A 14,737-nucleotide genomic window follows, 5' to 3' on the forward strand; every position below is an offset into this window, starting at 1 on the left:
ACAATTCTGACGTCAGGTTATCAGGGTTCAGATCTCCTTTGGCACTTACAAGGCTTGTAACTCTGGGCAAGTTACTTCTCCAAGACTCAGTTTCCTTATCTGTAAGATGGAGACAGGAAGAATACTAGCCTAATAGAGTATTATAAGGATTAAATGAAATAATGCTTCCAAATCACAGCACAGCGCCTGGCACGTGGTTGTGTTAGCTGTTAATTATAGCACTTGTTTATTTTTGCTACTAAGGATTTTTTCCTCTATTTCTTAGTCATTTTTAGAATAGGTAACATTGCCAGATAAGCTGAATTCAGCCTAGACCAGATGTTACCATAACGATTGCTATGTAAATTAGTGGAAATCTATCATCTCTGGCATCTAAGAAAAATGCTTTCACTGGGGTGACTGTGGTATTTGTGGTTGAAACAGTTGGAGTTGAGATTTCTTCACCCACATTTTTTGTAGCAGAGTAAATATATTCTCAACGTAAGAGCAGTGTGTGTAGAATACCACCATTGTGGAAAGTGGGGGGAAAGAGGCTATCATTTACATAAAAAGAATATGTATTCATTCATATAAGTTTGTGGATTATATTTGGAAAGATGCCTAAGAGATGACTAACTATGGTTGTCTTAGGGAGAAGAACAGGGTGGCTGGGGGATGTGGGTAGGAAGGAGACTTAGTTTTTATTACCGCATGCAAGTATTACCTATTTAAAATAATAAAGAGGTAGGAGTAGACTGAATGTGTAGGCCACAAGGTCAGGTGGCCTAAGAATTGACCTTCGGCTGCTTGGTCTGGACATCCCAGGCAGCTGACTATCTAAGATGTGGGCCCCGCCTTCTGCAGTGCATTTTCCTTGAAGAAGAAAACACAGAAGTTCTGCACAACAGGACTACTTTCTGTCCTTAACTACCTAGAGAATTTCATTTACAAGCTCAGGGTAAACATTAGTTGAGCTTTTAGTTAGCCGAGTGCGGTGCTAGTGAGTGGGCAGCTCTGTGGGTTAGAATCGTATTTTCCCATCGAGCTCATGGGAATCTTCATTATACTCCCTGCTGATGAGAAGACTGATTTTTTGTTTTGATTTTATAACTTTAGTTATGTGTGATTTATTTGAAAGTGTTTTGCATCAAATAAGTGACTATTGAACTAATTAGGTACAATGTTTTAGGAGTAATTAGAATTTGTCCTTTCATTTAGCAAGCTTGAATCCGTATTTTCTAAACTGTTAGTATCAGCAATAATAGGTACAGTTTATAACAAATTTTACTGATTGTGTAAAATCTTTGTGTAAATCTTTGCTGGTTACATAGCTCTTTTTTTAAGATATTATTTATTTTTAGAGAGAGGGGAAGGGAGGGAGAAAGAGAGGGAGACCAACATTGATGAGCTGCCTGTTGTACACACACCGTGACAGGGCACATGGCCTGCAACCCAGCCATGTGCCCTGACCAGGAATTGAACCTGCAACTTTTTGGTTTGTGGGACAACACCCAACCAACTCAGCCATGTTAGTTAGGTCAGGGCTGGTTGTGCAGCTCTTAAAAGGCATGTGCACACTTTAGCTTATACTTCTGGATCAGACTGTTCTGAATACCGTAGTTCAAATAAAGTAAATATTCACTAAGTAATTTTTCAGCTCTGGTGACGTTAATGTTTGATTACAGGGTTGAGGCTGGGAAGAAAGGGTTAAATTCTCAAGAGACTCATCTGCTCTCAATGCCAAGGTGCTAATGTTATTTATTACACCCCTTCTTCAGTGGCTCTCCATTGTCTACTGAATAAAGTCCAGACTTCTTTAGCATAGCATTTCAAAGCCTTTTATGACCTCGATAGCATATTTTTCTGTTTCCTAACTCTGCCCTCCCACAAAACCATTGTTCCTTTACGTCTGTTGAGCTCTTCCTTTGCCCTGCTTGTAATGTTCCATCTGCTGTAAATTCTCTTTATTTTTTGTCTCTACCTGTCCAACTTCAGCTCATCTTTCCACACCCCAGGTATAATGTTTCATTTTCCACGAAACTTTCTCTGTTCTCACTCAGCCAAAAGTAATCCTCTCAAACCCTTTTGCACTTTGTACTTCTCTTGGGTTACTTACCGTATTCTCTTGTAGGGCTAATTGTATATATGGCAGATTTGGTCTCCCCTGGGAGATTAACTGAGCCTTGGAAGCTGGGCCCTTTTTAGTCATCACTGTTATCCCCAGCAGCCTCCAACCATTACTGTTCACTCACACATTAGGAGCTCAGTTTATGTTCATTGGCATCTTGAAAGTGTCTTCAATTTGCTTTATCTTTTCAACCCAGATAACCCTTTGAGCCTGCTGTTATCTATAGGGGCTATAGAACAAACAGCTCCGAAACAAAAAACACTTCGCCCCGTGTTGATATAGTTGGTAAGTTTATGGCCTGAGAAAATCTGTGCCTTTTAAACCTCAGAGGGCAGGTGTATTAACAAACTACAGAATTTTCAAATAAATGAAGAATTCCATTACCTCACTGTTGCTGTTGATGAATTGGCCTCTGACGACACTTAAGCATCAAAACACACAGCTCTTTTTAGGTGAGAGGCTGACACGAGTGGTTTGATTAACTTCACAAAAAGTCTTATGAAAAGAACTGTTGAACTTTCCCCAGTTTGTTTCTGCTCGGAATATGCCCTGTATCGTAAAAAGTGGGCAAATCTTTTTCCATGACCTGTTTTTTATTGTCACAAAATGTTATTTCTAGGGCACAAACTAGGTTCAGAGGCTACACATTTAGAATCACAGAATCAGCGAATCCCAAGGTTGGAAGGGACATTAGAGATCGGGTTGTCGGGCAGCTGAATTCCCACCACGCATTTATTTGCCCTTCAGAAACAAGCCATTTACTTTTCGAGGTTATCCATTCCATCATTTGGATATTTAAAAACTCCTGTTAGAAAGTTTTGCTTTCAAAATTCAATGCTGAGTGAGTTCTTTCTCTTTCTGTGGCCCTCACATTAGTTCTGATTCTAACTCTTGGACAGTGTAATCACTTTGCTACAATATTTAAGGCAACGCTCCTGTTTTTTTCCAGGTTAAATATCATAGTGCTCAAACTATGGACAGAATTTCAGGTAGTCTGATCTGTGCTGAGTTCCTACTTTATCTCACTTAAATCTCACTTTATGCATTGAAGATAAATTGTATTTCTGTTACTGCATCTAAAATTACATTAATTTGGGGACAACCTCACCCCTCTTGCCTCCCTTCAAACATATACTGTTACTTAAGCCTGTAAAACGTTTTCATACATAGGTGGGTATGACTCACCTATGGTGTACCTCTGCAGTTGCTCTTTGGGCCAAAGTGCAGGACCTTAGATTTACTCCTGTTCAAATTCGTTCTCTTAGATCCAGCCTGTTAAAACAGCCTGTTGAAGTATTTTTGGTTCATGGTTGGGTCATCCAGCATATTTGTCTTCTTGCCCAGCTTCTTGTCATCTGCAAATTTGATAAGTATGTTTTCTTTTCTCCATCTTAGTTACTAAAAGAGATGTTAAGGCAGGCCAGGCTGAAATCATTCCATTGTACCATGCTATTGCTAGTAGATGTTAATGGGCAGGATTAATTCAGGGAGATAGAATTGTCAATGTAGTCTGAATATTCTACAATAATCACAGGAATTGTCTTTAGGTGAGTAATCCTGATGTCACTGCTTAGTAACTGTTTGATGAGAGAAATAGAAATTTAAGTGTGGTTATAGAATGAGATTAGAACTAGCTTGGAAAGTTGATGACCCTGTTTATATTCTTATATATCATTGCATATATTATTGTATTTATTAATAAGATGTAATTCTTGTATTTTTATGTAAGGTCTTAAGCAGAGGGAGCCCTCTGGACTGATTAAAGGCAAGGTGGAACAGGGGAAAGAGCCCTAAACTTGGTCCTGAGTTTAGTCATTTATTTATTTAGCAAATATATGTCAAGTGTCTGCTGTACTTAAACCCTGGAAATACAATGATAATTAAAAACCAGCCTTGATATTTGCCTTCAATGGAGCCACATTCTAAGGAGGGAAACAATTTGATAATTACACAGATGAAAGCATAATACTTTCTGTGATTTATATTCTGGACAAGTGCAAGTCATGTAAAAATTTTGAGGTATTTATATACTTTTTCTTGAATTAAGTTTTGAAATCTTAAACTTACACCCATCTCAACTTGAATTAGCCCTTTGTAAAGTGCTCCTGTGGCCATGTGTAGCCAGTGGCTTCCATACTGGACAGCACAGCACTGTACCCACCTTTACGGGCTGCTCTGTGGTTGGGCAGACCGCTTGCCTTCTGTAGGGCTCCCATCTTCATCAGTAAAATGAAGGTTTCAGACTGACTTATCTTCTACAAGTCGTCCCTTCCATGTGTGAGGGAGCCTTCAGGGATTTTCTGAGTAGTGCGTATCTTGGTCTGGGTGGTGTTCACACGGGTGTGAATAATATGAACACTTATGATTTATATACTTTATGGTATCTCTGTTACACCTCAGTAAAAGTCTTTTTTTTTTAAAGATTTTATTTATTTATTTATTTTTCCATAGAACCTTTATTATAAGATTTTATTTATTTTTAGAGAGAGGGGAGGGGAGAGAGAAAGAGAGGGAGAGAAGCATCAGTATGAGAGAGAAACATCGATCGGTTGCTTCTCGCACACACCCTGAGAGGGGAACTGAATGCACCACCCAGGCATGTGCCCTGACCGGGAATTGAACCAGCGACCTTTCACTTTGTGGGATGATGTCCAACCAGCTGAGCCACACTGGTCAGGGCACCTCAGCAAAAGTTTTTAAAAAATTACTTCTAATGTTTTTATTCTGTGCTCTGCTGAAATCGCTCAGATGAGCTGACCTTCAGTGGACATGTGTGATGTGAAAAATGCAAACAGCCAGTGACTCTTTATGTCTTCTTCCCACCCAGGATGTGCCTAGTCCGGATGAAGCAGGAAGGCCGGACTGGGAAATACATGTGTCGTATCATAGTTCATTTTATGTGGGAGGATGTCGAGCAGCGTGGCAGAGTCATGGGGGTAAGTGACTGCTGTCGGACGTGGTCCTGGAAGCCCCAGTGAGAGGTCGAGTTGAAGTTTGATGTATTCTAGAATGGCCTTGCTTTTATTTTATTTTTCAATTACAGTTTACATTTAATATTATTTTGTATTAGTTTCAGATGTACAGCGTAGTGGCAGACAATTGTACACTTTATAAAGTGGTCCCCCTGAAATTTCAAGTACCCACCTGGCAACATACATGTAAGGGGGGACCCCAAAAAACCCAAATTATCTTCTGAAGGGTAGGTGCCTTGTAGTATAGGCTTTCCGTACTAGGTGAGTATTCTAGGAACCCATCTGTACCAGCTGGTGTTGTGGTGAGAGGTTGCATTTGGCTTCAGTGAATTTTTTGAAGACTCTTTCAGTGTGTTTGCCCACTTCATGATGGGTGATGTGGGAGCACACCTGCCCACACCATGCTGAGTATTCAGCAGTTTTTGACCAAAACCAGCATGACCTCTCCATATTCATCTAATCTCACCCTGAGCAACTTTATTTTGTTTCCCTGAATGAAAAAAGCCCTTAAAGGGAAACATTTTGCTGGTATGGAAAAGGTGAAACAATAAATAGCAGAAGCACAAAAAGGCACCAAAATCAATCAATAGATGAATCAAAACTGTTATGAGCAGTGCAAAAACATCTCAATAGGTGTATTGCATCAAAAAGAGAGTGCTTTGAAGATGACTGAAGTTTAAATGTGTAAGAATAAATGCACAATTTTTTATAAATAAATTTCATTTTTTGGGTCCCTCATAGATGTAACAATGTCATTGACTATATTCCCTATGCTGTACTTGACATATTCATGATTATTTTGTAACTACCAGTTTCTTAATGTCTTCACCTTTTTCACCCATCCCCTCAACCCTCTTTCCCTCTGGCAACCATTATGCCTGTTCTCTGTATCTTTGTTTCTCTTTTGTTTGTTTATTTTGTTCTTTAGATTCTACATATAAATGAAATCATATGGTATTTGTCTTTCTCTGTCTGATTTATTTCACTTATCATAATACTCTCTAAGTCCGTTCATATTGTTGTGAATGGTAAGATTTAATTCTTTTTTATGGCTGAGTAATATTCCTTTGTATATATTTACAATGTTTTTATCCGTTTGTCTATTTTGGGGCACTTGGGTTACTTCCATATCTTCGCTATTGTAAGTGATGCTGCAGTGAGCACTACAAGTAGTGCTACAGTGAATTAGTGTTTTGAGTTTCTTTGGATATATACCCAGAAGTGGAATTGCTGGGTTGTACGGCAGCTCCATTTTTAAATGGTCAAGGAACCTCCATACTGCTTTCCACAGAGGCTGCACCAGTCTGTGTTCCCGCCAACAGTGCACGAGGGTTCACTTTTCTCCATATCCTCGTCAACACTTAGTTGTTTGTTGATTTGTTGATAATAGCCATTCTGACAGGAATGAGGTACTATCTCATTGTGGTTTTAATTTGCATGGATTCATTTGATTAACTACAGAGCAAAGCTCTTTCCGAAGGTTGAGAGGTAAACAAAGTGTATGGATGTATTATAAGTCATACATGTTTATAGAATAACATGATTGGTGACATTGAACATCTTTTGGTACAGATATTGGCCATCTGTATATCTTCTTTGAGGAAGTGTCTCTTTGAGTCTTCTTTTCATTTTTAAATTGGATTGATTGTTTTTTTGGTGTTGAGTTGTATGAATTCTTTCTTAGTTTTGGACATTAACCCCTTTTTGAACGTATCATTGGGGAATATCGTTTCCTATTCAGTGGGTTGTCTTTTTGTTTTGTTGATCGTTTCCTTTGCTATGCAAAAACTTTTTAGTTTGATGTAGACCCATTTATTTTATTTTATTTTTTGTTTCTGTTGCCCAAGGGTATATGTCAGCAAAAATATTGCTAGGAGAAATGTCAGATTTTACTGCCTAAGTTTTCTTCTAGGAGTTTTATGGTTTTAATCTTACATTTAAGTCTTTAATCTATTTTGAGTTTATAGAATGGCCTTGCTTTTAGATAGAGGTGAAATGCAACTGATGCAAGTAGTAATTCAGCTAGAGTCACTTTTGCATCTGCGGAGACTGACATGGCACAGACACCTTCTGTGTTTGCATGTATTATCCAGGTTTGTCAGTGTGAGGGCATCCTGTGTACAGAGATGGGATTATTAAACCCAAGTCATGGTGGTAGGAGGGATGGATTTGGTGAACGAATGGAAGAAATCAAATAATAACCCAGTTTAAGGACACTGCTTTGACACCGATTTCAGTGTTTGAACCAGTCCTCCTTCAATTTAGTCTGGACGAAAAGACCCTGTTAAGGGGCCGGCACTGTCCTCAGGAGCTGAAAAGTAAGCTCCTCGATCACTGACAACCTAGGATACTTTGTCAACTTATCTACTGAAAAGGCACATTAGTGCATTTAATGTTAAGCTGAGAAAGGAGAATATATAGTATTTATATGACATAGAATGATGACAATGGAAAAAATGAAACCAAAACATTAGAATACAGTTGGTTATATAAATAACACTCTCTTCCTTTGTGTATTTTGTGTATTTTATGTGTCTAGACCATGTTTTAGTAGCTTGTAGTTCTTTGTTTTTTCTCATTGTGTTGTCTCACAGCTTGGAAGCATCTAAAGTAAAGCAGAATCATCGGACAGGGTCACAAAATGGGTTAATTTGTTTTCTTTTATTATAGAGCAGAGCTCTCTCTGTAGATTGAGAGGTAAAAAATATTTATGGAGGTATTATAAAAGTCATAAATAGAATAAAAGTCAAACAGTGAAAAGCATTTAATGTAAAAAATAAGTGTCTTTTCCCTAGTCCAACTTCCCAGAAGTAATAACTGTTAACAATTGATGAGTATCTCTATAGTTGTTTTCTGTACATATACAGATGTATAACTGTATATTCTTTTCACATAACATAAGTGGGCTTATATACATACTGTTTTGCATCTTGGCTTTTTTTACTTAATATATACTAGGTATGTTTTTACTTTACAATTGCTTTCAAAACTCAAAATATTTTAACTATATTTTATTGATTATGCTGCTACAGTTGTACCAATTTTTCTCCCTTTCCCCTCTCCTTCCAGCACCCCCCACTCCCTCAGGCAATCCCCACACCGTTGTTCATATCTATAGGTCATGCGTATAGGTTCTTTGACTACTCTATTTCCTTTACTGTACTTTATATCTCCATGGCTATTCTGTAACTACCAGTTTGTACTTCTTAATCCCCTCACCTCTTCACACACTCCTATTTGGAAACCATCAAAATGCTCTCTGTATCCATGATTGTGTTTCTGTTCTTTTTTGCTTAGTTTGTTTTTTAGATTCATTTATTCAAAGATATGTATTTATTGCCATTTTATTGCTCATAGTTTTGATCTTTTTCTTAAATAAGTCCTTCTAACATTTCATATAATAATGGTTTCATGATGATGAACTCCTTTAGTTTTTTCTTGTCTGGGAAGCTCTTTATTTGCCCTTTGACTCTAAAGACTATCTTTGCTGGGTAGAGCAATCTTGGCTGTAGGTCCCTGCTTTTCATGACTTTGAATATTTCTTGCCAATCCCTTTTGCCTGCAAAGTTTCTTGTGAGAAATCAGCTGTCAGTCTTATAGGAATTCCCCTAAAGTAGTCCCTTTTCTCTTGCTGCTTTTAAGATTCTCTCTTTATTTTTAACCTTTGATGTTTTAATTATGATGTGTCTTGGAGTGGGCCTCTTTGCAACCATCTTGTTTGGGATTCTCTGTGGCTTCTTGGACTTGCATGTCTATTTCCTTCACTGAAGTTTTCTTTCATTATTTTTTCAAATAAATTTGGGAAGTTTTCTTTCATTATTTTTTCAAATAAATTTCTAATTTCTTGTTATTTCTTTTCTTCTGGCACCCCATTCATGCAAATGTTGGAATGCTTGAGGTTGTCCCAGAGGCTGCTTATACTAACCTCTTTTTTTGGATTCTTTTTTCTTTTTGTTGTTCTGATTGGTTGGTTTTTGCTTCCTTATGTTCCAAATCATTGATATTTGATTCTCAGCTCCATTCACTCTACTGTTGGTTCCCTGTAAATTGTTCTTTATTTCAATTAGTGTATCCTTTATTTCTGACTGGATCTTTTTTATGCTGTTGAAGTCCTAAGTTCCTTGAGCATCCTTATAACTGGTGTTTTGAACTCTGCATCTGATAGATTGCTTATATCTATTTTGTTTAGTTCTTTTTTTAGAGTTTTGATTTGTTCTCTTATTTGGACCATATTTCTTTGTCTCCTCATTTTGGCAGCCTCCCTGTGTTTGTTTCTGTGTATTAGGTAGAGCTGCTATGACTCTCTGTCTTGGTAAAGTAGCCTGATGTAGTAGATGTCCTGTAGGGTCCAGTGGCACAACCTCCCTATTACTGAAGCTGAATACTTGAGGTGCACCCTTTGTGTGAGCTGAGTACACCCTCTTCTTATAGTTGAGCCTTGATTGCTGGTAGGTCAATGAGAGGGATTTTACCCAGGCTGCAAGGTCTGGCTCTGACCACTGACCACCAACCTCTGCTCTCTGTGGAGGATCAGCAATGTGGGGGCAGGGTGGTGGTGCTTCAGTGTGGTCTGTAGCTGTCAACTGGGTGGGGGCACAGGTGCTCTGGGGTTTCCTGGGTGGTGCAGGGCACGGTCAGCCCCCAGCTGTGTTCTGCCCATGGACACTGTGCCTGAGCTATAAAGTGATCTGAGATGGCTGGTACTTGTGCTGGGCTTGGAGATTCCCAGGCAAAGCCAAGCTGTGAATCTAGGCTGGCTGCCGCTAGTGCTGGGCAGGGGCCACTTAGCAAGAGGTATGGGGGCTGGGGGCTCACTGAGGCTAGCTTTTGCTTGTTTGAAAGGATTTAGGAAGTTGTGAAGCATGAGCCAAGGCCAGTCATTTATATGGGGAAGCAGCTTGGGTGGGCCCATAAGTTGAGTAGGACTGAGTCTTTAGGGCAGGGCAAACAATGTTAGCCAGGTTGATGGAGTCTCAGATATAGTAGCAGCCTGCCAGTTCTGTGGCTCTGTAGGGGAGTGTTCAGAAAAGGGGCAGCGGTCTCTGTCTGCCTTGCTTCTGAGAAAAAGCTGTCTTCCAGCTCTTGCCTTGATTCCAGACACTTCAGTTTCTTCCTGTTTGCCACTGGTGCCTTTCAAGCTGCTCCCCAGTGCTGGAGCTCAGAGGAAGTGAGTCTGAGTAAACCTGTGTGTGGGTTCTTTAAGGGAAACTGCTTGGGGCTCCAGAAATTTCTTCCACTGACTCAATCCCTGCTGGTTTTTGCAGCCAGAAGTTATGGAGACTTATCTTCCTGGTGCTGGAATCCTGGGCTGGAGGGCCTGGTGTTGGGCTGGGACTCCTCACCCCAGAGATATCCCTTCTGGATTTTTATCCTCCACACGTGGGTGAGGGACTAGCCTGTTCTGTGTCTCCATACCTCCTACCAGTCTGGATGGATGTGGTTTCTTTAATTCCGTAGTTGTAGGACTTCCATTCAGCTCGATTTCTGATGGTTCTGAGTGATGGTTGTTCTATATTTTAATTGTAGTTTTGATGTGGTTGTGCGAAGAGGTCATGTTTACCTATGCCACCATCTTGGCTGGAGCTGCCAAGTGTTTTAACTAAGACTAAAATCCCTGTAATCATCAGTCTTTATCCTGGCCAATTATTTCCTTTCAAGAAGTAATCACTGTTTTACTTTGGTATATATCTTTTAAAACATTTTCCTATGTTTTCTATAGAAAATTTGTAGTATTCATTTTGTGCATACATATTTTATTATATATGATATGATCTTCTATGTACTTACATGCAACTTTCTCTTTTTCACTCAATAATAATGTCCAGGAGATTTTTCCATGCTGCATGGGAGTTAAGTGGGCAGTCTTCACCCACGCTTTAATTACTGTAATTATTTTCACATACTCCTATGTTACTGCCCAGTGGTTTCCTGTGCTTACTGTGTGCATAAAATTGTAGTCTTTGAGACTAACTTATGGACATGATGGTTGCCTACTGAGAGTCTGGGTTCAGGGTATTTTCAAATTCTCATGTCATCAGAGGATCTGCTTGTACAGGAAGCACAGCGGACATGGGTTCACCTATAGAACACTTCATTGGCATTTATGTGTCTTTCTTTGGGAAAACAGACCGTTGCCATTTCTGTTCATTCTAAGAAGATGATCTATCAGAGTTTTAGCTGTTGCCATTATCATCATCACCTATCTTGGAGTCAGTATTCATCTGTCTTTGTAATTGTGCTCTTTGGTTCCTTTTTCATTTTTTTCACTATCACGCTTTCTGCTGTCTTAGCTGCCCAGAATGGGATCAGCAGTCTTAAGATATTCATCCAGCAGAGTGTTCCACATGCTCTCAAATACTTACTACCCATCTCTGTACATAGGGTAGTGCGGGCAGTCTCAAAGCATCCCCCTTTAAGGATTTTATTTATTTATTTTTAGAGGGAGGGGAAGGGAGGAAGAAAGAGAGGGAGAGAAACATCGATGTTTGAGAAAAACATTAATCGGTTACCTCTTGTACGCGCCCTGAGTGGGGACCAAACCCACAACCCAGGCATGTGCTCTAGCCAGGAATCAAACAGACAACCTTCTGCTTTGCAGGATGACGCCCAGCCCACTAAGCCAAACCAGCCAGGGTTCATAGCATCCCATTTAATGATGATCAATGATACCTTCTGGCCAGCCAAAGCCTTGGCTGACTGCCATGCAGTTACACGGTGGCTCTTCTATTATTTAGCTTTGTTTTTCTTATCACTGTTGACTAAACTCTGCTGGAAGTTGGACCACTAGAGACACGTGGGCCACAGTTTGCCCCAGACCTGAATAGCTTAATGAGCCATATTATTGACTTTTGGACCATAGGAATCTTTTAGTGGCCTCACCTCCATGAGTTTCCTTTTGGACCTCCATCTATATCTCCATCACAATGTTCAACACTTTGAGCCTTCTGGTGTATTACTTTATGGTGTTCATTCCTTCTGCTTGACTGTGTGCTTTATAAAGTTGTGTTATCCACAGTTTTTTTGCTTACACAGTTAACATTGGATGAATAAATTGAACTTCAGCCTCTGAAATTGTTTTAAAGCCCACTTATTTATCAGATAAATCATACTTTATTTATTAGTCTCTGGTCCAGGTGTATACTCATGTAGTCCTCCTATAAGAATTAGTCTTTCCTCCTTTTTTCTCTTCCATTTTATTCAACCATTTTTTTCTGTCTGAATTATTCTAGATATAGTGCCTATAGAAAAATGTGTTAGATCAGTGTTTCTCAAACTTTAGCATGTCTAAAATTCACCTGGGATCTTGTTAAAATATAAATTCTGATTCAGTAGATTTGAGATAGGGCTAGAGAGTCCACATTTCTGAAAAGCTTGGTGATGCCAGTACCACCGGTAGAGTAAGGAAGGGGCAACCGCACTTTGACTAGCAAGGTATTTTTGTTGTTGTTGTTGTTGTTATTCCTCACCCAAAGTTATGTTTCATTGATTTGAGAGAGAGAGAGAGAGAAACATCATTGTGAGAAAGAAACAAACATCTTTCAGTTGCCTTCTCGGATGAGCCCTGACTTGGGGACCTAACCTGCAACCCAAGTGCTCTGACAGGGACTTGGACCCACAACGGTTTGGTATACAGGACGATGCTCCAACCAGCTGAGCCATCCAGCCAGGGTGAATAGCAAGGTTTTGATGTGCATAATACTCCCTAAAGACAGACTCTTTAATTTGCCTGCATGAGGGGAAATGCCATGCTCTAGTTTAGTTACAAAGACTATAAATAAAAGATGGTGACTTAAGAATAATAGAGATTTGGAAGAACTGGGGAATCATTGTTACTGCTTTTCTATCATAATTGACTTGATTCTCCCTTTCCAATCTCATGGTATAAGCAGCCACCTTTAAACAGGCAAGAAAATAATATACTAACCACTTCTAAGTTGTGAGTGTGGTTGTGTGTGTGTATATGTAGAGGGGATACCAGACGTCTGTGTGTGTAAAACCTAAAGAAACAGGACAGGTAGGGACACATGGCTGGAGAAAGTAGCAGGTACTAGGGAGCCCCTCTGGCCTGGTTCTGACCAGAGCTGGGAAGTCTTTCCTCCTTCGTGCTTCAGTTTTTCATTAAAAAAAGTACGCAAAAAAACATGATAGTGGGCTACATGATTTTCAGGTTTCTTTTCAGGCTTTGAAAACCTATGATTTAAAGGCAGTAATTTGCAGATCTATCTGTGTTATTTGGCATCCCTGGTGTACATTTTTAAGAAAATCCATATGAAAAGTAGAATTTATAAGACTGATCACTGTAGTAGTGATTTTTCTTGTGCCAAAGAATTCTTAGAAGCTATTACTTTACCTGAGTGGATTGGTGTGGGGAAGATTGAGAATTAACAGAGCCACTTGCAAATTAGTGATAAATCAGACATTTGAATCAGGGACTCCTTAGAAATTAGAATCCCAGTCTGATTTGGTGGGAAAATTTTTATTTTATAAAGATTTGCTTTTTATCTGCTTTTTAGTAGCCCAGCTATTGTGCAAAATGAGGCAGACTCATATATATATCTTCAGTGAAGCTGGTATAAAAAGCGAGTGTTAAATTTGAGGTTACAAAAATCACATCAGTAATTTAGAGTGTTCTGACTTTTTAAAAAAACATTATTTGGGATTTAAACATATAAATTAGCTGTGGAAATAAAGTTCATTATATCACCTCATCTGGTCTTGTTTTATTTCATTAACTGGTTCTTAAAAACCTTTGTGAGCTGCGTTGCAGCTGAAGAGGTTGGAGACCATTTTTCCTTGGGTCCTTGCCTCACTCCTGAGTGTTGGTAAGAGCAGAGAACTAAGACCTGACACAGCTGTAAAAACAGACAGCGCCTTTGGCCTCAGCTTTCTCCTGGTGCAGGCAGATTTCAGATGTAAATTTCACTTTCTGCCTCTCCTACTAATGAAGTAAGTTTCTTTTGCTGGGTTTGCAGCCAGGTGTGTCCAGTCTTGTGGCTAACGGGGCACTTTACTTAATTTTTCCATTTGTGACATTTCAACCAAACTTAAAAAACAAACATAAAAATTAGCTCAAGGCAGTGGCTCAAAGTGTTAATGGTAACCTTAGGCTGGCCAAACGACTTCCTCTCAGTTCTGTCCTGCCAGACATCTCCACCTTGTGGCTTACAATGAGCAGGTTTAAAAGCTTTCCAAGCCCTGGAGACTAGGTGGGAAGGGGTGGGGTGGGTTGTAGTTGAGAAAATGCAAGTTTATCTTTATCAGGGGTCCCTGGCGTGCCAGTTGCCTCAGCGGGACTCCAGGTGATTTTTTGCTAGCACCATTCCAGAATAATGATGAACTGCCTGTCACTTCAGGGTCTCCTGCTCTCTCTGGAGCAGAGCTGTTGGATGGGATGGTGCAGAGGGCCCTGGAAGAGGTGGAGGAGCTTAGGGCTGAACTGGACTCCTTTGTAAAGTTCTGCTTTGCTTTTCAGTACCAGCATTTTCTTTGCAAGGTTCTCTGGGATCATACTCCAGACTACTTTTCCAAACTCATTTCCCTTAGCTCTTCTTGAACCTTGAATATGTAAAACCTTCCAGCATATGTGCCTAGAACATAATAAGCACTCACTGAATATCACATCCCATCCTTGCTTCACATTCTTTGCTCCAGCCAAGCT

The 14,737-nt window shown here is 39.6% G+C and overlaps 1 protein-coding gene across 2 annotated transcripts in view; it reads left to right on the top strand.

Annotated features, from left to right (window-relative positions):
- Nucleotides 1-14,737, top strand: part of LOC123815311 (ubiquinol-cytochrome-c reductase complex assembly factor 1) — a 96,765-nt gene that overhangs the window by 44,973 nt on the left and 37,055 nt on the right. For both annotated transcript variants that reach the window (XM_045833588.1, XM_045833587.1), the window contains one exon: nt 4,935-5,043. In XM_045833588.1, the coding sequence (XP_045689544.1) occupies nt 4,935-5,043 (109 nt within the window). The remainder of the gene's footprint in view (nt 1-4,934; nt 5,044-14,737) is intronic.

Source organism: Phyllostomus hastatus, unplaced genomic scaffold (genome assembly GCF_019186645.2).
Source record: "Phyllostomus hastatus isolate PE091 unplaced genomic scaffold, TTU_PhHast_1.1 phas_contig_17, whole genome shotgun sequence".
Classification (NCBI taxonomy): Eukaryota; Metazoa; Chordata; class Mammalia; order Chiroptera; family Phyllostomidae; genus Phyllostomus; species Phyllostomus hastatus.